The 26,673-nt window shown below is 39.1% G+C and overlaps 2 protein-coding genes across 2 annotated transcripts; one reads left to right on the forward strand and one right to left on the reverse strand.

Moving 5' to 3' along the window:
* The first annotated feature begins 512 nt into the window (after nucleotides 1–512).
* Nucleotides 513–22,290, forward strand: col1a1b (collagen, type I, alpha 1b). The gene is made up of 51 exons (XM_057358307.1): nucleotides 513–729; nucleotides 1,818–2,009; nucleotides 2,533–2,576; nucleotides 2,799–2,831; nucleotides 3,425–3,520; nucleotides 4,386–4,451; nucleotides 5,387–5,431; nucleotides 5,569–5,622; nucleotides 5,832–5,885; nucleotides 6,340–6,393; nucleotides 6,575–6,628; nucleotides 7,111–7,164; nucleotides 7,406–7,450; nucleotides 7,539–7,592; nucleotides 8,610–8,654; nucleotides 8,831–8,884; nucleotides 8,980–9,078; nucleotides 9,395–9,439; nucleotides 9,546–9,644; nucleotides 9,915–9,968; nucleotides 10,096–10,203; nucleotides 10,306–10,359; nucleotides 11,245–11,343; nucleotides 11,441–11,494; nucleotides 11,699–11,797; nucleotides 11,900–11,953; nucleotides 12,097–12,150; nucleotides 12,261–12,314; nucleotides 12,432–12,485; nucleotides 12,735–12,779; nucleotides 13,111–13,209; nucleotides 13,291–13,398; nucleotides 13,755–13,862; nucleotides 14,076–14,129; nucleotides 15,348–15,401; nucleotides 15,522–15,629; nucleotides 15,790–15,843; nucleotides 16,148–16,201; nucleotides 16,823–16,984; nucleotides 17,257–17,364; nucleotides 18,121–18,228; nucleotides 18,370–18,423; nucleotides 18,679–18,786; nucleotides 19,077–19,130; nucleotides 19,215–19,322; nucleotides 19,449–19,502; nucleotides 19,662–19,769; nucleotides 19,937–20,213; nucleotides 20,296–20,486; nucleotides 20,605–20,847; nucleotides 21,049–22,290. Exons 1-51 carry the CDS (start codon nucleotides 648–650, stop codon nucleotides 21,193–21,195), a joined length of 4,359 nt encoding a protein of 1,452 aa, XP_057214290.1. The 5' UTR covers nucleotides 513–647; the 3' UTR covers nucleotides 21,196–22,290.
* Nucleotides 21,143–26,266, reverse strand: sgca (sarcoglycan, alpha). The gene is made up of 9 exons (XM_057358308.1): nucleotides 26,216–26,266; nucleotides 25,699–25,827; nucleotides 24,913–25,067; nucleotides 24,546–24,618; nucleotides 24,245–24,443; nucleotides 23,983–24,145; nucleotides 23,227–23,435; nucleotides 23,116–23,142; nucleotides 21,143–23,027 (listed from the first exon to the last, which is right to left on the reverse strand). The coding sequence occupies exons 1-9, from the start codon at nucleotides 26,250–26,252 to the stop codon at nucleotides 22,883–22,885; spliced, it is 1,137 nt and encodes a 378-aa protein (XP_057214291.1). The 5' UTR covers nucleotides 26,253–26,266; the 3' UTR covers nucleotides 21,143–22,882.
* Nucleotides 26,267–26,673: the final 407 nt, after the last annotated feature.

Genomic DNA, 26,673 nt, shown 5'->3' on the forward strand with positions numbered 1-26,673 from the left:
ACACCATGCATTTCCCTCAGATGCTGTGGTCATTTAAATGCAGCAAAGTGGATCTTTACTGCGCTTCTATACAATGTATCATCTTCATAGACACTTCCTATAATGCAAACGATAAATGCAAAAAGATTGCATTAAAACAATCACTAAGACGGTGCAACCTGTCCAAACCAAAAGAAATCCTCCATTGAATGCCAGTTTAGCTCATTCCAAGTAGAAAATTCAACTTTTCTGTAAGTGTAAAAGGAACCATCCATGACCTTTCCATTTTATGCACAAGAAAAAGCTTCACGCAAACCCTTCAATCACAGCACGCTCCATCACCATATTCCTTTAAAACAATGCTCTGTGTTTCAAAATGTCCACGTTGTAATGAGGAACCAGAACAGTTTGACATGTTTTAAGGCGGCCCTAAGTTTTGGCTGAAGGAGGGACTCGCTTTAACTTGAACATGCAGCAGTTATCTTGTTCACTCAGGACCTCCCCAAAACTTGGGCATATAAAAGCCAGGGTCAATCATTTGTTTAGGCAGTAGGGAGTTTCTGTGAGGGTCTGGATTGGAGTTACACAGACCGGACCCTACGTGTATGATTGAGGACAAAAACAGGATTCCCCTTGCCTCAAAGAGTCTACATGTCTAATATTTAGACATGTTCAGCTTTGTGGATATCCGGTTAGGGCTGCTGCTCTCAGCGGCGGTGCTTGTGGTGAGAGGACAAGGAGAGGATGATGGTGAGTAGCCTGTGCGATTCTGACTTTGCTTACTTTGCTATTGAAAAGATGCTTTGCAGAGGAAAGTGGAAAACGCAAGTGCGAATGGGTCTGCTGTTTTCTTTAGCCGTGAAATCTGGTTCGCGCAATCAAAAATATTAAGGAAATTTATTGAGGAAAAAACGGCATTTTCTCTCAGCATTTCATTTCACGCAGAATTGTATCTTTCTGCACGCGGACTTTTCTGCTGAGCGCAGTAACATGTCGAGCTCGCGCGCATCTGGATGCGCTCAAGGAAAAACACGACATGGATGAGAGAAAGAGGAGAGAGAGAGAAGTAGGGAGAAACTTAGTTATCATCTGTCCTCTCCTGCTCATATATCTCTTTTTAATATCGCGGTTTGGTTTACAATAACTGGACAGCCTAATTGTTTACTTCTAGATTACAAATCATATAATGCTCGTTATAAATTCAGCCTCATATTTAAAGTTTTAACCAAGCAAGCAGCTGGACTGTAAAATATAAAATTACAATTTAAACTGGCAGCATATCGGAAACTTTGTGCTGGAGAAAGCTTTTTCGTGCCAATAACGCAGACATTAATACATTTATGGTGAGCTGGGCGTGACGGTATCTTCCACACGACTTTGGCGCCACCATGTGGTGGACTTTATTACTGCTTAGGTCTGAACATGGGTGAGGAGGACGTGAAGGCCTGTACCATTCATAATGGGAAGTTATGGCATTTCACAATCCTAATTGTAGTGAGTTTTGATGATCAAAGTACTTAGCAGTTACTCTCTAAAAAGACATGATTGAAGGAAAAGTCTTCATCTCCACTGGGCAGAAGCAGCTGTAGGGTAAATTCAGGTAAACTGGAACACATTTCAACAGTCACCTCAACGTCACAGTGTCCTAATTTACCTAAATTCACCCTACTCATTATACACTACTCACAATTGCATTCATGCGTTCAGATGCAGAGCCAAATTGTGCACAGAATAGAAAGAAGCGTGTCATCTCAGTTGTAACGAAACCTTCATTTTAGGCTATCTACATATTTAGTGACATAAGTAATGTTATTACGTTTTTTTTCTTGCCTTTACAGTGCCATTCGGTAGCTGTACGTTGGACGGCCAGTCTTACGATGACAAGGATGTATGGAAACCTGAGCCTTGCCAAATCTGTGTCTGCGACAGCGGAACGATCATGTGCGACGATGTGATCTGCGAGGATACATCAGACTGTGCCAATCCAGAAATTCCCGACGGAGAATGCTGCCCCATTTGCCCCGATGAGGGTACACTTACTGGCTTTGCTCCATTCATACGTTTTTAATGCGCACCTTCGCCAACAGTAGCTCTGTCGCCACCTAGCGTACAAAACGCATGCTGCAGGAAATATCTTTCATTGACCTGCTGCCACTCTCATGTTGGAGACCTGAGGAGTGATATTAAAATACAGTTTTTGGATTCATTACTGGAATATTTTGGGATTAAGGGATTACGGATGTTTTTGCTTTTTCAATTGTCTTTTGGCTAATGGCACGATTCAACGCTGTTTAGAGCGTTCTTTAGTGAGCGATTACAAAATAATATACCATGCCTTATAATTAAATGATAGATTAGTTGTTACATTCATTGAAATATAACTACTTGTTTTAAGCATTGGAATCAAGTATTGTTTGGTAATTCATTTTTAAGTATTTTAAAGTGTTTATTATTTGCTTTATGGGCGTAGTGTGTTTATCTACATATCGTTCCTTGACATAATTTAAAGTGGCACATGTGTAAAATATAGATATGTATTGTTTTGTTCTATAGACGGTGATGTGTTTCCAGAGCCATCACCTACAGACGATTATGTGGTTAGTGTGGATTTATTAAAATATTTTAGAGTGCACCTCATGCTTTATGCTCTAATATTATGCATCAATAATTTATCCAGATTTGTATTAAATATAAATCAGCTTTATAACACTGCTATAACTTTGTCACACCATGCACAACATACCTATACCTAACATATGCACATTTCATACGCATGAAAACACTTTATATAACGTATACCGGTATTTTTTTTATTTCAGCAACCTGGTGACGGTGGTCCAAAAGGTGACCCGGTGCGTAGAATTTTTGTTTTTGAACCCAAACATACATGTAGGTAATTATTATCATAATTTGAATGTGACAAAATGTTCTATAATTCAATGAGTTAGACTTTAGCAATTGAAAAATTCAAAAGCTACTTTTTTGTTGAGAAAAGTTATAAAAATATGCTGTGAAAATGTAATATTGGAAGCAACTGTTGCGTTTTGGAGTATTTAAGGTTTTGTTTCACCTATTGACCTCTGCTTACCCCACTGACCTTTGACCTCTGTAACCCCATGTGTAACATGAAACAAGCTGCAATCATTTTTTTAACACCTTAGCACATTTTTGCTTCTTTGTAGGCTATTATATTGCATATTTTATCAGATAATAATACAACTTCATTATTGGTCTATTTATTTTTGAAGTTGTATGTTATTAATCAACACTTTGAATTTCTGTGAGTAACTGTAAATAATTTCAGAAAGAGCAATTTCATTTTCACTTGTACCATTCCACATTTTAAAACATATTGCAGTCGTGTTGAACGTAGAGGTTTGCTAAGATGGGCTACTAAATTGAGATGTCATTGCTTCTATGTCACTCCCTGCTGTATGCTTCGCAGGGTCCCCAAGGGCCTCCCGGCAGAGATGGCATTCCTGGAGAGAACGGACTCCCTGGACCTCCAGGTCCTCCTGGAACCACTGGCCTTGGTGGCGGAGTAAGCAACCTAGTTTTGATCTCATAAATCTGGAATTGTAATGTCAATGTCCTCAACACAATCTCACCACAATTCGTAACTATTTTAGGTGGCAGATTCGTATGATCTCATACTATGTTTTAACATAATTTGCTTTCGCGTCAGTGACGGTTAAGATTAGGAGTGGGGTTTAGGGGAAGGGCTTTCGTATCGCTTTTTCTACTTTTAATACATTTTTGTACGATTCACAAATGCAAGATTTCATACGAATTAGCCACCTCGTGAAATAGTTATGAATTCCCAAGAGATCAGGCTGGTATCCTTAAAAAAACTGCTTTGGAAGAGTCTTGCTTTGTTGGCATCTATTCAGAAACATAAATCTTGCAGTGGTCTCCATGCTAGGCAACTTCAAAACCTGTTTACAGTCATTGTATACCTTATTTCCCTGGGCATGGTGAAAATGATATGACATTTTCATTAGCGTTTATAATGAGATCAAATAGAACCTGTGCGTAGGGTCAGTGAAGGTGTAAAGAGTAATGTGTCCACTAAAGTTCAGTACCAGCTAGGTGAACAGCTCCCAGCAATCTTTGTTCACTTTTCAGGCATCTAGGTCGAAAAGAATAAACGCAAAGCAGACGAGAAAAGAATATTACCCTTTTTAAATCAATTTATCCTTGTAGTTAAGGTACTTACTGATGTTTGTGTTCGCATTGCAAGGGAGATGAGTGTCCTTTAGTAATTTAAGCTAATTGCTGAAATTGTGTTGGGGCATCATTGTAGTCTTGATTTTCAATTTAATTCTAAATTGAGGCTTATTTGTTGTGCCTGTATTTTAGTTGCATTTGGGAGGGAATAACTATCTAATTCTTGTCCTGTTCTTCAGTCCTTCCTTTCCCAGATGGCTTACGGCAGTGAAAAATCCAGCGGACCACCTCAACCTGGATCACCAGTAAGATACATTTGCTCTTTGTGATAGATTAAAGAGGAACAGTTCACTCAAAATGACAATTCCGTAAATAATCCATTACTTGGTTAGCATCATGACATACTGATATTTTGGACCCCATTGATTTCCATTACATGAGCACAAAACCTCAGAAACCTTTTTCAGAATATCTTATTTTATGTTAGAGTTTTTAAAGTCGTAAGGTTGATTAAAGGATGACAGAATTTTTATTTTTGGGTGTACCGTTCCTTTAAATCGTCCTTATTCTTTCACAAGGTCATGCAACAGACAGATACTACATCTATGGTTGGTCGTTTGACCAACTTTCTTTCAATTATACAATAATGGATTTAAAAATATTAAACACTGTTTATATACGGTGTATATTTACAGTATTATATATACAAATATTATTAATATAAGTCAGCATGTTTATAGTTACAATATTTATATTAGTGAAAATATTGTCTAATTAATTCAACTGCATATTAACAGAATTGACCGTTCCGCTTTGTGTAAGTACAATCTGTATATCGAATGTCTTGTGAATGCATTGTGGACATTTTCTTCAATATTCTGTTTTTTAGTGAATTTAGATCAACTTTTGTGTAAAGTGAGTTCAGTAATTTAGCATAGGCCCACATCTCATTTATTATCACCGCATTTCATTACGTATAGTATGTGTCAGCATTTTATCGGACGTCTGCCATCCTGCTGTCTGATATTACTATCAGTCGTAACAAAACCCATATCGACCAACCACTTATTTCAATACATTGTGAACCCCTTGTCTGCATTTGCACTGGTTTCAAAACAAACATACATGGTATAGCATATATGTTAGCATATAAGCACATTAGTATTTCAATTCTTCATTCGTTTTTATACTTTATTTCTCCTTTTTTATTTCTCTGTTTATTTTTGTATTTGTCTTGTAGGGTCCCCCTGGTGCCCGTGGCCCCCCTGGACCTTCAGGTTCACATGTAAGTCTAATTAGTTAATATTAGCATTTAGTTTTAGTTTGTTCGATTTTAGCAATAATCAAAATGTCCATGACTGGCATATTATCCAGTGGTTCAAATCTGATATATGACTATACTGCATTTGGCATTTTTCTCAGGGCCCTCAAGGATTCCCTGGACCCGCAGGCGAGCCCGGTGAGCCCGGCGCTAATGTGAGTATCTTCTGCTTCCTGTGACCTTGTTTAGTCACTTTCAATAAACACTCATTTGGGGGCAGTTTCACAATTTTAAATCAATGACTATTCACATATGAAAATAATCAGAAACATTATAGAACACAGTTAACAAATATTGCATACGTACACTTCTCTCACACACAAGCAGCCTGTGAACACTGTTTATCTGCTGTTGTTTTCTGCAGGGTCCGATGGGTTCTCGTGGTCTTGCTGGTCCTCCTGGAAAGAATGGAGAGGATGTGAGTTCTTTTTAATAATAACTCCTCAATATATTATTTGTTGATGTATTAGCGTTATGACAGCAATAAGACTAAATTAACTGATCAATTATTATTAAGAGCTTATTCAATATGATGAAATCAACATTAGGATGAATGAAAGTCATTTTCAAAGCTCAAGTTCAAAAGGATTTTTAATTAAAAAATTGTAGGTTACCTTTAAAGTCCTCAGAAATGTTCCTGAGAATCAAAGATCTTACATATATCTCCAGTGGAGTTTCAAATTCAATAATGCTGACTAGAGTCACTGCTGAACATCTGCAGTATTTGAAAGCAAACACACAATACATAAACAATATGCATTGTCGTCATAAAACAATTATGCATGCAAATGAATGCATGCAGCTCGGTTAATTGTTCGTATTCTTTTTACACCGTTATTCCCATTTCTTACCTATTTTCTGCTCTTCATCAGGGTGAGGCTGGAAAAGCTGGTCGTCCTGGAGAACGTGGAGCTGCTGGCCCTCAGGTAAGTTTTCCTCCTTCATCACTTTTTGCACACACTTACACTAAGTATAAATCTAATCATAGAGAATAGATGAGGATTGCTTATTGTTATAGACCTTATAAACTCAAACGATTCATTATAAACCTCAAACGAATGTGCAAGGATCTCATTTATAATTATAATGTTCTCTCCTAATTCACAGGGTGGTCGTGGTTTCCCTGGAACCCCTGGGCTCCCCGGCATTAAGGGACACAGAGTAAGTATGACTGCATTCAACAAACAATATATACATTTTGTATTTGTATTCATTCCTATTTAATATTTGATAAAGGTGTTTTTTGTATTTTTTATATTTATTGTAATTTTTTTATTTTAGTCACTATTTAAATGAAGTTACTATCCATTAAAGGTACTGTGTAGTAATTCTGTCATCGTTTACTCATCCTCTTGTTATTTCAAACCTCCCACGACTTTCTTTCTTCTGCAGAACATAAATGAAGATATTTTGAAGAGTGTTGGTAACCAAAAACCCTTGGTACTCATTGACTTCTACTGTATGGACACAAAACCAATGAAAAGTCAATGGGTACCAGTTGTTTTTGGTGACCGACATTCTTCCAAATATCTTCTTTTGTGTTTTGCAGAAGAAAGAAAGTCATACGGGTTTGAAATGACAAAAGGGTGAGTTAATGATGACAGAATCGTCATTCTATAAACGTCTGTGGTCGCCTCTTTCAGGGTTTCTCTGGTCTAGATGGAGCTAAGGGAGATGCTGGCATTGCTGGACCTAAGGTAATGTTCCTTCAATTTGTATTAGGTTAGGTGTAGGGATGGGACTTCAGTATTGCAGTATTTTTTCAAATAATCATAAGTTTTTGTACAATTTAGATATATTCAAATTAGCCATGTTATTCTGCAAATGTAGTTATAAATTCCTGTGACATCTGGTACTTGTTGGTATCTACACAAATGTGATCTGTGTAACATCACGCATGTTGATTCTCTATTGTTTGTGTCTTCTATCTGTTTACAGGGAGAAGCTGGTGTCTCTGGTGAGAGTGGTACCCCTGGATCCATGGTGAGTGACCTATTGAGCTTTTATTCAAGATAAGTTTCAAAGTCCTTAAAACCATTGTTCTTACTATTTCCTTGTCTTATTCTTTTAGGGTCCTCGTGGTATGCCTGGTGAGAGAGGCCGTCCTGGTCCCCCTGGCCCTGCAGTAAGTGTCATCACTCTTGGTGCCCCGCTTTTCTTGTGGGCATTAAAACTAGAAACATTTTCCTATAGGCACTTATAGTAGCCTTAACAATCGGTGTTGTTGTTTACGGCTGAAGACTATCTGGGTAAGGTCCTCTGAGATCAGGATTTTTTAACCACGGTGAAAGACTTGAATTTTTAGGGCATTTCTAGCTTTTAGTTTTATAACTAATAGATAAGGATTATATAATGTAGCTAGTACTTTGTTAAGGTTATTATAACGTGTCAAAGCTATCTTCTTTTTACTGGTGGTTGCTGGATTGGATGAGGATTTGGGTGAGGGATTTTTGGGGTTGTACAGGCTCAAAAGCCCAGCTCTATAAGTGGTTCTCAAACTTTTTCATTGTAAGGCCCCCTTTGTGTCGAGTGCATCGCTTTGCGCCCCCCCAAATAAAGACTTATAATCTTAAATATAACATTTTTATTTAAACAAAAACATATTCGGTCATACAATGCTGAAACATCAATTCTTTTGTCTGGTGGTCTTATTTTTCTGATGTTTGATTGCATAAAATCTATGATCAATTTCTATATTTCATAAAATGCCACAAAATCTGTGGCCCCCCTGGATCCATCTCGGGCCCCCCCAGGGGCCACGGCCCCCAGTTTGAGAACTACTGGATAACCCACATATTAGGCCTGGGCAAGGAATGGCGACCCATAAAAAAACTGGATTGGACACACAGTATGGGACTCAACTAAAATAAGACTTCCTAAAAGTGGAAATAAGAATGTGTCTTAATCTAAATACTGTAGTTCAACACTTTAAAGTGATTTATCTGGCGCTGACATGTAGCTGGCAAAAGGGGTGCCAATCTCTAATAACTGAAGAAGAATTTTAACAGAGAATTGTAGATTTATGCTGGGGCTTGATTTTCAGTTGAGGGTTCAGTTGATGGTTGAAGGCATCAATGGATGTCATTACAGTTCATACAAATGATCAGGCTAGTTGATTCTGAGGTTTTTTTGTTTGCTACAGGGTGCTCGTGGTAATGATGGCAATTCTGGCGGTGCCGGACCTCCTGTAAGTCAAACTGTATTTGCTGCACTTACATCTAAAAATAGTTGAAGCTACTAAGAATTTTTCTTCAATTATTGCAATGAATTATTTATCTACCACAATTCTTTATCAGAGCAGGACCTTGACTTGTTGGTAACATTTGTGTTTTATTGTGCATTTACTGTCTTCTGCTACTTTAGGGACCCACTGGCCCTGCCGGATCTCCTGGATTCCCTGGTGGTGCTGGTGCTAAGGTACAACAGCCCCTAATATGACCTGTTCTGAACACTTGACCGAAGGTATTAAATCTGTCTGTTATTAATCAACTTTTTTTGTTTGCGTTCTCTAGGGAGAAACTGGCCCTTCTGGAGGCCGTGGTTCAGAGGGACCCCAAGGATCCCGTGGTGAGCCTGGTAACCCTGGACCTTCTGGTGCTGCTGGCGCTGCTGTAAGTATTCACATACTGAGATAAAGTTGGATATGAAAAAAACCTTCGAAGAGATGTTTTAGGTGAAATGAAAAATTGAAAACCCAGAAAAGAAGCAAAGGAAGGAAATGATCACGATTCATGATTCATTATAGTTTTTCGAATTTCAAATATTGCAATGTTTTAAATAAATGAAGAGACTCAAAAGGACATTTAAAAAAAATGCATATAAATACATTGCATGTCTTAAACTTTTTTCTCTGTAAACATCAGTGTATAAAAAAAACATGGCTATCCTCTTTAACGCTTGATGCATCTATTGTTTCACTACATATAGGGAGGCCCCGGATCTGATGGTTTCCCCGGTGGCAAAGGTTCTCCTGTAAGTATTATTTTTCTCACATATCTTTATATTTTTCTAATGTGTCTGTGTGTGGGGATGACAAAATGGTCTAGGTTTAATCACATTTGCGATCAATCTTATGTAGGGTTCTGCTGGTATTGCTGGAGCTCCTGGTTTCCCGGGTGGCCGTGGACCACCTGGACCTTCTGGCCCCTTGGGTGGTCCTGGCCCTAAGGGTAACAATGTATGTATGCTACTCATTTTATTGTGCATGCATGACAGGTTTAGTAATAGTTCAGTGCTTCATTTTTTAAAATTAGGGCTTTATTGATTGAGATGGGTATTTCTGTTAGTAGTTAAAAAATGTTGACTATATGGTGATATCATGAACTATAGGTAGCCGAGGTTGCTCTGATTATCCAATCATTAAAATGTACTTTGATATTATTTGAATGAGAAAATGTGAAAAATAAAAGATAATATGACAACTGTAAATCTTATGCTCCTATTTCAGGGTGATCCTGGTCCCCAAGGTGCTAGGGGAGAACCTGGTACTAAGGGAGAACTTGTAAGTAGCAAATGTATTTCATTTGAAGCACTTCATACTTTATAGCATTTTGTTTATTATTATTTCTTCATATGTACAGAAAACCAATACTGTTATACAGTATAATAGTCACTTTTCTTTTTCTTAGGGTCCAGTTGGAATTCAAGGTCTTGCAGGACCTAGTGGTGAGGAGGGGAAAAGAGGAGCTCGTGGTGAGCCGGGTGGAGTTGGACCTGCTGGACCCCCTGGAGGCCGTGTAGGTTTAATTTACCCCCCAGACTCTTACCAAAACATTGACAAACTATCTGCTATCTACTGGGTATCTGATGCATCTTTCTTTGTTTGTTTCCTTTAAAAGGGTGCCCCTGGCAACCGTGGTCTTCCTGGTTCTGATGGAGCGCCTGGCCCTATGGCAAGTCACTGTTTATTTAATACTCAAAAATAATGAATACAGAACCTCACGGACTATACACACAGTATAGTTTAAGTTCACTCTATTGGTGATCTACAGTTTGCACACTGTAAAATGTTTTGTGAGGTTACCTAAAATATACTTCATGTGAGAACATCTTACTGGATTCAGGTCAAAAATATTAGATTATTGTTTGATAATGTGTATTTGATATAGATTATTTCTATTTGTGTGTACATATTTGTATTATTTAAATATTTGCTTTAATTAACTTGACTACATTCAGTCAGCCCGCCAAAAGTCATTCTTGGGGTAAGGTCAAGTAGAAATAGTTACTTTACTCAGGTTGAACAAGTAGTTTGCAGAAAAATAAAACGTATTTCATTTATTCACTCTCATGTCATTCAAAACCTGTATATGACTCTTTATTCTGTGGAACACAAAGAAGATCTTTTGAGAAATGTCTGGTTTTGTGTTCATGCAATGGAAGTCAACGGTGGCCAAAGTGGTTTGGTTACCAGTGTTCTTCAAAATCTTCTTTTGTGTTCTGCAGAAGAAAGAAGGTTTGAAATGAAATGAGGATGAGTAAATGATGACAGAAACGTTTTTGGTTGATCCATTTAACAATAGCATTTGTCAGCATTTTGTTACAGTGTTGTTTAAACTATGCTTATAAATAAAGATTCATGTAAAAGTTGATGGCTTAAAATTGATTTAAAATGGATCTAATTGACTGGAAAGCGTGTGATCCTTTAAATGGTATTCACTCAATTTATTCTACTTCTACGTCTTCCTAGGGAGCTGTCCATGGTCCTGTAGCAGATTTCTCTACCTGGGATATTAACTATAACGGTTGCCATTTTCTTTCCTCATTTTACATTATAGGGCGGTCTTGGTGAGCGTGGATCCAACGGACCAATGGGAGCTCAAGGAAGCACCGGAGAGTCCGGCCGCCCAGGAGAGCCAGGATTGCCTGGATCAAAGGTGAGATTAAGGCCTCGCTTTATGATTTTTACAGTCATATCAATAGCATAAGAGTTAGGATTTTAATGTTTTTGCTGGTTTTCTGTGATACTTGTAGGGTATGACTGGTGCCCCTGGAAGCCCTGGACCTGATGGCAAAGCTGGACCTTCTGTATGCTGCATATAATTTACTTATTTATTATATACGATGGATATTATTCAAGATTTGATGGATAGTCATCAATAGTTTCCAAACATGTTTTGCTGTTAACTGCAGTAATCAACTGTATTTTTGTATGAAAAAAAGGATTCCTACAACAGATGATATGACCCATACAATGATCTGATCTCACGTTCTGTGTTTTTGTTTCAATAGGGTGCCACTGGTCAAGATGGCCGTCCAGGACCCCTAGGACCTTCTGGATCTCGTGGTGCGCCCGGTGTGATGGGATTCCCTGGTCCCAAGGGAACTGATGTAAGTGACACTACTCGGAACACCTTTACTTTACAAGTCTGATGTTACAAGTTGTGTACATTTTAGTACATGCACTGATTTATGTCTGTTGCTTTCTTATAGGGTGAATCTGGTAAAGCTGGCGAGAGAGGCGTTGCTGGACCTAATGGACCCCTGGTGTGTACTACAATTAGCTTCTATGGAACAAAAACGATTTAATTGCAATACAATTTTTATAAACATGGTAAAAAAAAGCAGATGAACATTTTGATCACGTTTCAGCTGGTTCATTTTATTTTAACCACTGTGCATTTATATAGGGTGCTTCTGGCAAGGATGGCGATGTTGGTCTTCCAGGTCCTCCTGGGCCCGCTGTATGTATATTTAAACCTTTTAAAGGTGCTGTGATAAATATCTGTTTCTTCCAAGAATGTAGACTTTTCCCGTTTCTGCTCTTATTTGTTTCTGGTCTGGTGTCTCATAGGGATCTGCTGGAGATAAGGGAGAAGTTGGACCTGCTGGCTCTCCTGGGTTCCAGGTACATTTGCACATAAACACATGTATTTGAATATCAGTGTTATACTTTTATTTGGTTTCATTCGTTTATATATTTATTCATTATGTAGAAGTTAAACCATGTTTTTTTCTTTTACAGGGACTACCAGGTCCACAGGGTCCCTCTGGTGAGCCTGGCAAACCTGGTGACCAGGTATGTTTAATCACAAGACTGGAATAACAATGCAAGCTCAAGGACAGGTAGTCTAGTTACTGCATTACCGGACAATAATTCAGCATTTACAATATGATATACTGTACAGTATGCTACTCCCTGGCAAACAAAAATATGGGATTAAACTACTCGCAGTAACCTTTTTAACAAATAAAAGTTGCAGTTATTCTATCTCAGGTTATATCTTAAGGGTTAGTGTTAATTCTGATAGTTTTACTTTTTTGACAGGGTGGTCCCGGTGAGGTTGGTCCTTCTGGTCCGTCTGGCCCAAGAGTAAGTATCACCCGACTAATAGAAAACCCCACAATGAATGCTATAACTTCACAAGTCAATGCTTAACATTTACAGAAAACAGAAAATGTATTTTCAAAGTCTTTTTTGAAAAAGATATACATTATATGATATACCGTACATTAGTTTGCCACTAACCACATCAATGGCTTAAAGTGTTCACGGAGTTATCCCCAGGAAACACAAAACTGATCAAATGTACACAATAAATGTATATTTAGGAAAACGTCTTAAGTATTTAGTAAATAGATTGTGTCAGTTGGGTTGAGAAACTACCGACTGAGATTTTGAAAATCCTAAATGTCTTGCTTAGGGTGAGAGAGGTTTCCCCGGGGAGCGTGGTGGCAACGGCCCTGCTGGTCTTTCTGGTGCTCGTGGAGCCCCCGGTTCTCCTGGTAATGATGGTGCTAAGGTAAGATTCCTAATTTAGCGGCATTTTAACACAGGTTTATGATTTTAGAAGATTTATAAATGTATGGTTGTGTTTGTGTAGGGAGAGCCCGGTGCTGCTGGAGCTCCTGGTGGTGTTGGACCTGGAGGAATGCAGGGAATGCCTGGAGAGAGAGGTGCTGGTGGCATGCCTGGAGCCAGAGGTGAAAGAGTGAGTATTTTCCACTTTGAACGTCCCAGATCTCCACAATAGAAATCTCATATTAGAGCTTTATTAGATGAATTTCTGGAATGCTTTATTCTGATTGGTTAATCACTGCATCGAGAGATGGAATTTATTATTCTATAACCGATTTTCAGCATAGCTGTCCTAGACTTTTTGGTGGTACGAGTAAGATAAAAAATACACTTCAGTTCAGTCAGTGGCCTTTTTTTTACACATTTTAAAGATCGCATTAGTGTTAATGTCAAGCAGGCATAGTGACTAAAAATGTAAACAATACGAGCTTTAGTGTCGATGATGTCATACTGTAAGCTCTGTTGAAAGCAATTGTTTTTTCTCTTTAGGGTGACGCTGGACCCAAAGGCCTTGATGGTGCTCTTGGTAAGGATGGTTTGCGTGGTATGACTGGCCCTATTGGACCTCCTGGGCCCACTGGTGGTCCTGGTGAAAAGGTATAGAAAATGAAACAAAAATACAAGATATACTGTAAAGATGATATTTTTAGCTCAAAACATTTTCCTGTTGTTATTCTTTTTTTTATGTTGCTCTACAATGTGCATTTATTTTTTGGATTAATCGGAAAACGTTATGTATCCTTTACATAATTATTAGTGTTATCACTACCTTTGCATAGAGTTTGTGATCTTCTTGTGATTGTATTATAGGGAGAGTCCGGTGCTGTTGGCCCTCCAGGATTGACCGGTTCTCGTGGTTCCCCTGTAAGTTTTCAGAATGCTTCTCAAAACCTAATTCAGCACATCCACACATAAAATCTCGAAGCCTTCAAACACAGATAAAGTGCCAGGTGGCGTTTTCTCCTAGTAAATTCTCCACCAATATCAATAGCCGATTATTCAGAGTGATATCTGCCGATACCGATAGTTTGTTGGTTTTATTAACTTGCGTTAACTAAATTCCAAAATTTAAATTAATATTTCTAAACTTTCTGAATGTTATTAATTCATATGACTCTTAATATCGAACATCAAACTGGTGTTCAATGTTGTTCAATGTTTCTTAACATTTTCTATACACAGAGCACAATTTCATTGTATTTTCCTGTCGCTTTTGACTATACTGTGAAAAATTGCTTTTAAGGGCCGATACCGATTATTGTCCGATATATCGGTGAATCTCTAGCAGTGTTGGGTGTAACTAGTTACTAAGTAATTAGTTACAGTAATTTAATTACTTTTCACTTGAAAAAGTAAAGTAAGGGATTACTCTTATTTTTTCTGTAATTTAATTACAGTTACTTTTGATGTAATTAAACTAAATACTTTGTGTAATATATGTGTGTGCAATAGTGGAATTGACATCAAAATTCAAAGTCTAACTTTAAAATAAATGCTTTAATGTATAATTCACACATTTGTAATACTTTGGTCAGTTAATAAGAGTACTTTATGTAGTTTATATTATTTATTTGAATGAATAAAAAGAGCCATTTCATGTCTATCCTTGAATCACTTAACTCATCAAGGTTGATGTAGGATATAGAAAGTAATTAGTAATAAGTAACTAAACAGTACAGTAATCTAATTACACTATTGAATATGTAATTAGTAACTAGTAATTATTTACTTTTTCAGAGTACCTTACCCAACACTGATCTCTAGCATGATATGCATATACTGTAGACCAAATTAATGGGTTGCTACCATCCGATAGTAGGATGTGCTGGTTGATTGGTGTGGTGGACACATGAACAACTGAACCTGTTCAAGAGAACAGATAATACAAAAGAAAATGTGCTCAATAAAACAAAACATTTACAGAAGAATGTACAATGTACAGTTTATGCACTGTGCTTTACATCATTACCTAGTCACATTGGTATTGTTTTTATATGTACAGTATATAGTTTAGAACATTTTAAAAATGTTTTTATTTTGAGAAAATCACTGATTTGAAGTGTTTGTCTTGGATCATCTCAGGGTGAGCGTGGTGAGCTCGGTCCCCCTGGACCTGCTGGTTTTGCCGGACCCCCTGTGAGTATCTCATGCCTGATAAACTCAACTAGCAAACAAACCATTCCTTATCCAGTATGTCGGTTCTTACCTTAAGGTGCTTAAATTGACTGAACTTAAGTTTCTCTGTTCTCAATCCAGGGTACTAATGGTCAGCCTGGTGCTAAAGGAGAGACTGGTGACTCAGGACCTAAGGGTGATGCTGGACCTGCCGGACCTCCTGGAAATGTTGGACCTGCCGGCCCACAGGTGCTCCATTTATCAAATATTTCAGTCTGTGGTATTAAATGATGAAGATGATGTCATGTTCACTGGGACATTTGGAAACATGGCTGTTGAATGCATTTTTCTGGTTTGATCAAGTTGATGAATGTCTTTTATTTATATTATCTGTTGTTTTCTATAACAGGGTGCTTCTGGTGCTCCTGGAGCTAAAGGTGCTCGTGGTGGCCCTGGAACTCCTGTAAGACTCAATGCAATTATTTACCATAAGAAGGAGTGATTCATATGTTGAAGGGTTGTAAAGTTACCAAAATTTCAATTCATTATTTATTTATATGACAGTTTTCCCAAAGCATGTAGTTTCAAATCAGCTTTATAGAAAGAAACATTTTGGTAGAATGTTCAGGCTTAATATGTCAATGTGTCTGAGCCTGCTTTTATACTTACCAATATTACAGTGTTTCTTTTTAAAGATCTATTTCTAAAAATATAATTTAACAGAAGTTTGTTGTAAAATAGTCTGAAGTTTCTTCGTTTTTTTATAGGGTGCTACTGGTTTCCCTGGTGCCGCTGGTAGAGTTGGACCTCCAGGTTCTTCTGTAAGTAATTCAATACAGTTTCTCTTTAGCTCTAGACCGTAATCTGTTTACTGAAGAGGTCAGCCTCAAAACATTAGCTGTAGCTTTATTGCACACAGTCTTGGGTAAGTTACTCTGAAAAAGTAATTAATTACTAGTTACTAATTACATATTCAATAGTGTAGTAATTAGATTACTGTACAAATTACTCTCTCCAAAAAGTTGTAATTATTTATGACTAATTACTCTCTACGTATATCCTATATCGACCTTGATTCGTTAAGTGAATCAAGATTAGACATGAAACGGCTCTTTTAATTCATTCAAATAAATAATATAAAACTATATAAAGTAGTATTATTAACTGACCAAAGTATTACAAATGTGAGAAGGATACGGTAAAGCATGCATTTTAAAGTTAGACTTTGATGTCAATTCCACTATTGTATATATTACACAGTATTTAGTTCAATTACATCAGAAGTAACTGTAACTAAATTACAGGGAAAATAAGAGTAGTCTCTTACTTTTCTTTTCAAGGGGAAAGTAATTGAATTACAGTAACTAATTACTTAGTAACTAGTGACACCCAACACTGATTGCACATAGCTTTTTCTCACACAACCTTAACCTATATCCCAGGGTGCTTCTGGACCCCCTGGCCCAAATGGTCCTGCCGGAAAAGAAGGACAGAGAGGAAATCGTGGTGAGAAGGGACCTGCCGGTCGCCCTGGTGAGGCTGGTGCTGGTGGACCCCCAGGACCTTCTGGAGAGAGGGGTAGCATTGGTTCTGATGGACCTCCTGTAAGTCTTTCTGCTACAAATATAAGGATCCATCGGCATAGCCACACAACAAGCTAAAAGTAACAATATCATTCAATAGTTAGACTTCATGTATACATTTAGATTTAGAAATGTCCCTACTGTCTTTACCTGGCAACTTTTCATAACTTAAATATATTGAAATAAAGATTATGTTAGTGTATACTCACTCTTTACTGAGATATCTGTTGCAAGAAACTGTATAAATAAAATGTAAAAGTAACCTTCAGTTTGTTTTGTTGTCTGGTTTTTAGGGTCCCTCTGGGGCTCCTGGACCACCTGGTGTTATTGGAGGCCGTGGTATTGTTGGTTTTCCTGGACTGAGGGGTGAGAGAGGTTTCTCTGGTCTCGCAGGACCTGGTGTAAGTTTTCCATTTGTTTTTAAGATACTTAAAAATTATAGATACTTTCAATCCTACACAAAGAGACAAACCAAACCCATTGGGTTGTAAATTACCTATGCTGAGTTGTTTCAACCCAAATGCTAGGTTGATGGGTGAAACATAAACCTTTTTTTGTGTGTGTTAATTTAACTCAATGGTTGGGTTGGTTCCATTTTGACCCAACCATGGGTTGAAAATAACCCACAATTTTTTAGAGCATACACATGAAATAAAGGGGTGTTCGAAAACATAGTGGACATTGTCGAGTGCACTTATTTAATCATAGCATACTTGTATATAAAGTAAACAAGCAATGTACACTCAACCATAGATTTGTATACGTGGATCACACATCCAACACTCCAGACACATTGACGCATCTGCCATTTTGGAATGGTCCACACTTTAGTTGCTGTCATTACTCACACTAAAAAGCAATCTTGAAAAATAGCGCCCTTCTGGTGTCCTCAGTGAGTTTGCTGACTTGTTTCCTTCACTCCTTTAAGTTGACTATGTCAAATAATGTCGGGAAAGTGATTGTGGATATGGGGGCGATTTCGGACACAGCCTTAAATTGATTTATTTTTGTTGAGAAAAGTTACTTTTCACTATCCATTTGTGAAATGTTATTATACTATAAAAGATCAATAGTTTGTACTGTTACTGTTTCATGTTAACCTTAATAAGCACAATACTTTCATAATAATTTACACATTCATTTACCTCTCACCTCAGGGAGAGCCAGGTAAGCAGGGACCCTCCGGACCTCTCGGTGAGCGTGGACCTCCTGGACCTATGGGTCCCCCTGGACTGAGTGGAGCTTCTGGTGAGGCTGGACGTGAGGTGAGAAATTACTCACTTTATTGCAGTAATGCAGCTTCAAGGGAATTTGTTTTTACGAAATTATTTTGTTACTTCAAAGAACATAGGAAAAAATCTGCATAGTTTAAACATGTTTACCTTGACACCCATCTTTCTTTGCAGGGTAACGTTGGACATGATGGTGCCCCTGGTCGTGATGGTTCACCTGGACCCAAGGTGAGCAGAAATAAATCAACTTTGGCTTTGGGGATTGACTCAAATATTTGCTGTCTAGAATATTAAGTTCTGACTGTGGAATTGTATGCAAAAATATTGTTGTAAAATTAAAATACATATTGAATGTTTATTTGCTTATTCATTTGACATCTGTGTAATAAGCATATTGATGTACAATTAGCTAGTTATTATTGCTAGTTATTTTAGCATATTGCTTATGCTAAATATTCTAAACCTTCTGTTTCACCCGTGTAGGGAGACCGTGGTGAGAATGGAAATGCTGGTTCTCCTGGCCCCCCTGGTGCTCCTGGTGCCCCTGGCACCATGGGTCCATCTGGCAAAACTGGTGATCGTGGAGAGGCTGTAAGTTTTTTCTTTCGTTTTTTCCTTTTCTGTTGTCTAAAATGCATCCATCAAAGTTTACCTAACAAAAGCTGAGGTATAATACATTAGATGGTGGCCATCATGTCGACATCATTTTTTTTGGCTTGCTGATATAGTTTCTATCCAAGTCCCCTTATATGTCCAGTCTCAGTCAGAATGATAAAACTCATATCAAAAACTACTAAACTCTACTACTAAAAATGACGAACATATTGTCAGTGCTAGCTGGCCCAATGGAGACCCTAAGTGTTGTCCTCTTTTCTTTTCAGGGCCCTGCCGGTCCTCTTGGCCCTTCTGGCCCCGCTGGTGTCCGTGGTTCTACGGTATGAGTTTCAAAATCATTTTTCATCATGCTTTAACTTGTAGTTTGGAGTCATTCAACGGTTCCTACTTCTCTCTGTTTGTAGGGTCCAGCTGGTGGACGTGGAGATAAGGGTGAGTCGGGTGAGGCCGGAGACAGAGGCCACAAGGGACACCGCGGTTTTGGTGGCATGGCTGGAGTTCCTGGACCTCCTGTAAGCAAGAGCATTATGTCACTGTTATGAATTAACCACACACACAGCTATCCACATAATGTTGAAACAAAACCATGCAAACACCTTTTTCTTGAATTTTCAAATGAGTCATTTGAAATGTTTTAGGGATCTTCTGGTGAACAAGGACCCGCTGGACCCAATGGCCCCGCTGGACCTCGAGTAAGCAACACAACACACCATAATACATAAACATACATAGATAAGCAATAAGCAATTAATACAAAGCACAGTATACAGTGTAGTACAGATTGTGTGTGAGTTTGAGTGTAGTATTCTCGTGCATGCATTTCAGTATAAATGTTTTTCTTGTGGTTATAGGGTTCTGCTGGTTCCAATGGACAGCCTGGTAAGGATGGCATGAATGGCATCCCTGGACCCATTGGACCCCCTGGACCCCGTGGTCGCAATGGAGAAATGGGACCTTCTGTAAGTTTATTGCTTTCCCCAAAAATACGAACAATGTAGGTAAAGTGACCCTTTTTTTAGTTGTCTGTATTTTAGTTGAGATTCCAGCAGATATAAAAAGTATTTAAAAAAGGGAAGATGTACACTATTATTTTGATTACTCATATGGCACAATCTCACTTACCCAGGGTGCTCCTGGCCTTCCTGGACCTCCAGGCCCCCCTGGACCTGCTGGCATTGGTGAGACTTTCATGCCCATGCCCCAGCCTGAGAAGGCCCATGATCCTCTGCGTGGAGGATACAGGGCTGATGATGCTAATGTTCGCGATCGTGACGCTGAGGTGGACGTTACCCTTAAATCTCTGAGCCAGAAGGTTGAGAACATCCGTAGCCCTGAAGGTACACCGGCCAGCCCTGCCCGCATGTGTCGTGACCTCAGGATGTGCCATTCTGACTGGAAGAGCGGTAAGCCACCTTGTTCCAATATTCCGCTGTAAAAACAGATCAAATTCAGATGCACTTATCACAGTTTGCTTGTTCATGTAAGGTTTCTACTGGGTGGACCCCAACCAGGGCTCTCCTCTGGATGCCATCAAAGTTTTCTGCAACATGGAGACTGGAGAGACCTGCGTCCACCCATCTCAGGCCACCATACCTAAGAAGAACTGGTACACCAGCAAGAACATGAGAGAGAAGAAGCACATCTGGTTCGGAGAGTCCATGCCTAACGGCTTCCAGGTACAAGAAGCTAACTTTTGCATTTGCAGTAGTCTCAGACTGTTGGATCCAATGACGTCATTATGATTGTCGCTGACCAACTCAGGAAGTAAGTTTCATGGTTTCACGTCCTTTACAGTTCCAGTACGGCAGTGAGGGCTCAGATCCAGAAGACGTGAACATCCAACTGACCTTCATGCGCCTGATGTCCAGCAAGGCATCTCAGAACATCACCTACCACTGCAAGAACAGCATCGCCTACATGGACGAGGCCTCAGGCAACCTGAAGAAGGCTCTGCTCCTACAGGGCTCCAACGATATCGAGATCCGAGCGGAGGGCAACAGCCGCTTTACATACAGAGTCAGCGAGGATGGTTGCACGGTGAGTGCCCCTCTTTTTGGTTTTTTTAGCTTTCTATATCTAATGACGTTTCTCTGTTTCCTAGTGATGTTTATGTATTTATTTCTATCCCATAAATCTCCTCATATGCACGATTTTGTGAACTCCTTAATATTTGCTTCCCTCTGTGTTGTATATAAATGTGAACTATGTGTAATAACTTATCATTTATTTATTCCACAGTCACACACTGGCACATGGGGCAAGACCGTCATTAACTATAAAACCACGAAAACATCTCGTCTGCCGGTCATTGATATCGCTCCTATGGACATTGGTGCTCCCAATCAGGAATTCGGTGCAGAAGTTGGCCCAGTCTGCTTCTTGTAAAAAAAAAATCTGGACATGACTTTGTTGTTTTTTGCTAGCAGTCATCTTCAAATCTTTTCCTCTGCATTTCGGCTGCAATCGGTCCATGTGCTTAAACCTGAATTCCCGAGGACGGTGCTTGTTGTGATTGCGTTCCTAACATAATGTTTTAGACAAAATTGAGGACCACTACATCAGCCAGCATCAACATCAAGGACACGTAGCGAGCATCCGTTGCGTCAGCTGACAACAAGAAAATAATATATACTTGTAAAACACCCCGCCCCCGGATCACCTCAGAAAATACTGGTGACCTTTTTGCCACTTTTGACCACTGCGAAAGGACAACGAGAAACAAGTAAATGCTAATGTACCATTCTCTGGTGTTGAATAAATATGACAAACAACTGCCCAGTGTCTTGTTCCTTCTAAACCAAAGAGAGAAAAACAAAACATCAGGCAGGGAACCAAATGTAGGAAAAATGGTACAACGTCATCTTGCTATAATGGCTACCTCAGGACAAAAAAAGAGCATGTGGGGGATGTGAGGGCAGTTTCTGTTCTAGGATCACAAAGTAAAAAAACGAGTAAAAGTTATGAAAAGGTGCTACTTCCTCTATACAGGTCCTGTCTGTGGTATGCTTTAGAGAGAAGCAAACTTTTGCAGGGCCTTTTTGGTGCTAAATGTCAACAGAATGTCTTGCTGTCAATGTGATGCATCTGCTCATATCAAAGTGTCAGAAGCGAGAGAAAGGGAGAAAATAGCTGGATTGGTTACTGTAGATTTGCACATAATCTGGGTTAAGTGAATGGACTGATTGCCAGTTCGTTTCATTTCTAAGACCCCCGCTTTTCTTACAATTCCATGTACATGCCGCTTCCCCCTCATTTCGATTGAATCTTTCTTTCCAAATGAAATGCACATCGTTTTGTTTGTTTGTTTGATTTGTTTTTAGTGAAAGGTTGCTTGCAAACGTGATATGAGGCGGCAAAAACGAAATAGACCCTCAAATGGTTCCAGCAAAGGATCTGTACTTATTTTGTACATGTATAGTATTTCGAGATGTTTTTAATTATTTTGGATGTTGAAATAAAGCATGTTTATGTGGTCACCTGGATATGTTATCTTCTTGCAATGGCCTCAATGCCTTTCTCTAACCAGAAATTAAACAAATGACTATGCTTTCACCCAACCACTCAATTTCGATTTTATTTTCAGACGTTTGAGATGTGGATGTGAAAATGTGTTTTGAAATGCATGTTGATAAACGGTTTCCAGATAATTCTGTTACAAGTATACAGTATATTCTGATATCAGACATTTATTTGCACACCTTGTTTTTGAAAAGAAACAATTATTCAATGAATATATTCATATTTAAGAAATAATACTTTCCATAAAAGGAATAATAATGGACACCTTTTGTATTACAGCCTTGCATAGACAACCAACATCCAAATTTTAATTATGGGAACCCAAACCAAAATTCACTTTCATAGTCCTGTTGAGCCGATACATCATAAAGATTTTTAACACAGCAAGAAAACATCTCGACGAAAAGTGTCCTCTTTTGTGTTCCACACAAGGTTTTGGAGCAACATGAGTACATGAGGGAAAAAGGCACACAAAGCAACATAATTGTGAACCTCGAAAACAAAGAAAGGTCTCTAATTCTGCAGGCAACCTAGAAAAGTGTGAGACGTCAACTCAGCGTCCTGCCATTGTCTGCTCTGACATGATGAGGGGCTGTAAGCACTGACGAGGGCGATCCGCAGTGGACCTATCACGTCCAGCCATTCTCCGCAATTCATTGAAGTTACCCTGGATGGTGTGGTGATGGTACAACTGGACACTGGAACATAAAAAATACAAATATTCAAAAAATAAAACATTATAAACTCTTAAGCAAGTTAAACAATGATGCAGTACACCATACATACTCGGGGGTCGTGGTGTTTCGTTTTACACTGCAAACGACAAAGAGAAAATGTTTAGCGCATGATATGGAGATTCGAACAGTATTTGTTATGAAATACGCCAATGTAACATACACTCCTTCTCTCCTGCAGCACATGACATATGCCAGGATGAGACAGAGGATCACGGCTATGACAAAGGGAATGATGATGGTGATGATGTAATCGGGGAAGAAGTCTCTCTCAGGTGGAGAATCTGGAGGGTTGAACTCTCCTCCCCACTCAAGGATGCCTGAACCCACAGTAGGGACCCGAGCAGGCGGAATTGGCTTGGACAGATCAAACTAAGGAAAGAAAGATGTAGGGAGAGATTATAAATGATGGGGAAAGGGGTCGCATTTGCACATCATGCTATCCTGAATCAGCACTAATGCAAGATGGATGAAAGCAAACATGGAATCTGAACATCCGTTCGCTTATATGTATCCTGTCTGCTATATGATCAACATTTTTAAGGGACCGCAGTGGAGTGAATGCACAAAACAGCAGCAATCTGTAACTTTTCTGGTAAAAAATACGAAACGGAAAAATCACGATTTATAACATTTAATTGCTATTTAGCGGCAACTAGTGGTAATGTTGGGAATCGCAACCAACGGCTCACTCCACCCCTAGATAACGTATTTACGAAACTGCGGGAATTAAGCTCATTCTAAGGGAATAAAAATATAACGCTTCATCATGCAAGGTCTTTATACACCTCTAGGCTAACTATTACAAAGCACCATTACTAATATTAGTCAAACAAAGTAACAATGAACAGTCCCAATATATTCTGCATTAGCATGCTGCTGTCGCAGCACAGCAAAGTGGAGTGCTATTGGGCCTCACCAGGACAGTTTTGCACCAGGTTATGCAGTTGATCGGATAGAAGCACGTGTTGCACTCTCCGGGCATCTTGCCTCCAGCTGCACACTTTCTCTCGTGCTCCGGCGTCAGCGTTCTCAGCATGCATTCAGAAAACGGCTTGTCTGAACCCAGTTTAACATACACGCTGATATGCACACAGCGACACGTACACACAAAGACACATGAATGCATGCATGTAATAATAATAACAGTAATCCTCTTTGAATTTGCTCTGTAGCCTCACCCCTCAAAATATCCTGCAAGAGGAAGTGGAACCCGACCGCCTCTGTCCAGAGCAGATGTTATGTTCACAAATTCCAGCTTCTCTGTGTCCCAGAGTTTCTTGATGTCTGATTTAATGTCCTCTTGAACAACAGAGGGCAGCACTTTCTCAATATCTCGCAGCTCTAAGAAGAACTCAGCCTGGTATGGCATTTGCTTTACTGGAAAAAAGGTAAACCATGATCATATCATACAACCCAACATACTTAAAGCTGAAATGTTGAATGATTTATCCACATGTGCTTAGTATAGTGCAAATATACCCGCAGGGCCCACGTTTATTACCAGCCTCTCTTTAATCACGTCAACATAGCTTCTTCTGTTTGTCACAAAAATCTAAGAGACAGTTCAACATAATTATGTTTAGATTAGATGATGTTTTATAAGACAATCAAAGTAAATCATATTATGACTACATATTAGAACGAAAAATCACAGATGCGATCTCGTTAATATCTTTAAGATTAAAAGGAGAGTAAATGGAAACGTTTGCTTAAGTTTCCAGCATCTCAGATATTCTCACAACCAGTTCTAAAACTCTCCAAATTATATGATGTCATCATAAACGTGTTGGGTATTGTTTCTTTAATGTTTCTTTAATGTATTGTTGTTTCTGTAATGTTACTGCACCTGGATAATATTTCTGCCCTGGTCCTCTGGCAATGGTGTACCATAAAGAAAGCCATTATCATAGGGGTCCCTCTGGGTGAAGCGGAGCCACCGGGGCAGATCTGGAAATCTCTCTTTGTTGCATTTAAACACCAAGGGATCATTATAAATGTGTTCTGCAAGACAGAGCTAGATGGTTGATGTCGCTCTTAAAGGGATAGTTCGCCCAAAAATGAAAATTCTGTCATCAATTGCTCACCCGAGGGTTCTTCCAAACCTGTATCAATTTCTTTGTTCTGCTGAACACAAAGGAAGATATTTGGAAGAATGTCCGAAACCAAACAGATCTCATTTACTGCCATAGTAGGAAAAATAAATACTATGGACGTCAATGGGGGATGAGATCTGTTTGGTTACTGACATCAGGAGCGGACTGGCCATCTGGCGTTCCGGGAGATTTCCCGGTGGGCTGCTAACGTATGGGGACGGAACGGACGCTTGGGCCGCTCAGACGGACGTATTATAAATGCGCTTGCATGCAACGCGAATGCAGAAGACACGTATGCATGCCACCCCCCACCCCGGTCGACAGACCTAACCATGCCCCCCCAGACTTAACCATGCACAACCCCCCCCCCAGTCGACAGACCCGACCATGCAACCCCTCCGCCGACAAAAATGCCAGGGCCGATTTTTCTTCCCAGTCCAGCCCTGACTGACATTCTACCAGATATCTTCCTTTGTGTTTAGCAGAACAAAGACATTTACACAGGTGGAACGTTAAATGCTGAGCAAGTTGTGACATACCGTAAACTGTATGAAACGGCTCAAATTCACGCTGGAAAACTTCTCTGTGTAACTCGTAGACAAACAGCTGGCCTACAGGCGCTTCTGTGATAATGTCTGCCTGGCCCACCAACAAGCTGGTTAAAAAAACTGTGGAGAGAACGTTTATAAAGCAAAAATATATTTTTGTGAATTGTCGCCATCTGTAAGCATGTTACTAGAATATTTTGATATATTAGTATTGCGACACTCATTTATTGTGTACTATTATCACATTACTGTACATAGGCTACTCCTTATTGATGTTATATGCTGTTACATTTCGTTTTTAAATATGTATTTAGTGTAGAGTTTTGACAATTTATTGTCCCTTCTATCAACTGATTCTACATAGTAGTGCTTGGATTTTCACCTCCCTATGTTCAATGTATTGTGTAAAGTAACATCTTACAATATACTTGTGTTTTGTTTCTTCAGAATTTGAAATCATGGGAAAGAGGTCTTCCATTTTTAAGGCTTAAAAGAAAGATTTACTTGCCTGTTATTGCCACAGCCCAGTTCTCTTTGTCTGCCATTTTGCTTGACAGGTCTGAGTGACAGAACCATGTGGTCAAGAAAGCAAAAAATCCCACCCCATCCTAAATACAGTGATGCTATTTTTACCCTACATGTCAAGCCATAATTTCTCTTTGTGGCCTGTGTGTGTTTGCCATAAAAAAACGTTACAGTTACCTAGTTAGGTGGGTAGCTGTGAATTCTTAAAGATTCAGCCTTTGCATTTATAGCAGAAGTAGATCAAAGTCTAGTAGAAATCCAAACACTCATATGCGTTAACTTCTCAGACGTACCACCAGATGTCACAAGGACCACATAAATGGGGGAAAGGTTCGAACGCCAACTTTACGTTTACATCACGTGTGAAGTCGTCACATCGCCTTTGTTTATTGCGGTTTTAGCAAGATTGCTTCAAAGCAGCTTTTGATTTTAGACATTATA

Source organism: Triplophysa rosa, linkage group LG18 (genome assembly GCF_024868665.1).
Source record: "Triplophysa rosa linkage group LG18, Trosa_1v2, whole genome shotgun sequence".
Lineage (NCBI taxonomy): Eukaryota > Metazoa > Chordata > Actinopteri > Cypriniformes > Nemacheilidae > Triplophysa > Triplophysa rosa.

Excerpts from the sequence above, each read along its gene's own strand:
- col1a1b (XM_057358307.1), top strand. The coding sequence starts at position 648 with ATGTTCAGCTTTGTGGATATCCGGTTAGGGCTGCTGCTCTCAGCGGCG. Across the intron at positions 2,010-2,532 it reads CCCCATTTGCCCCGATGAGG|ACGGTGATGTGTTTCCAGAG; the intron begins GTACACTTACTG and ends TTTGTTCTATAG. Across the intron at positions 19,770-19,936 it reads ATGGAGAAATGGGACCTTCT|GGTGCTCCTGGCCTTCCTGG; the intron begins GTAAGTTTATTG and ends TCACTTACCCAG.
- sgca (XM_057358308.1), bottom strand. The coding sequence starts at position 26,252 with ATGGCAGACAAAGAGAACTGGGCTGTGGCAATAACAG. Across the intron at positions 25,828-26,215 it reads CTGGGCTGTGGCAATAACAG|TTTTTTTAACCAGCTTGTTG; the intron begins GCAAGTAAATCT and ends TTCTCTCCACAG. Across the intron at positions 24,146-24,244 it reads CTTGCAGGATATTTTGAGGG|CGTGTATGTTAAACTGGGTT; the intron begins GTGAGGCTACAG and ends TGTGCATATCAG.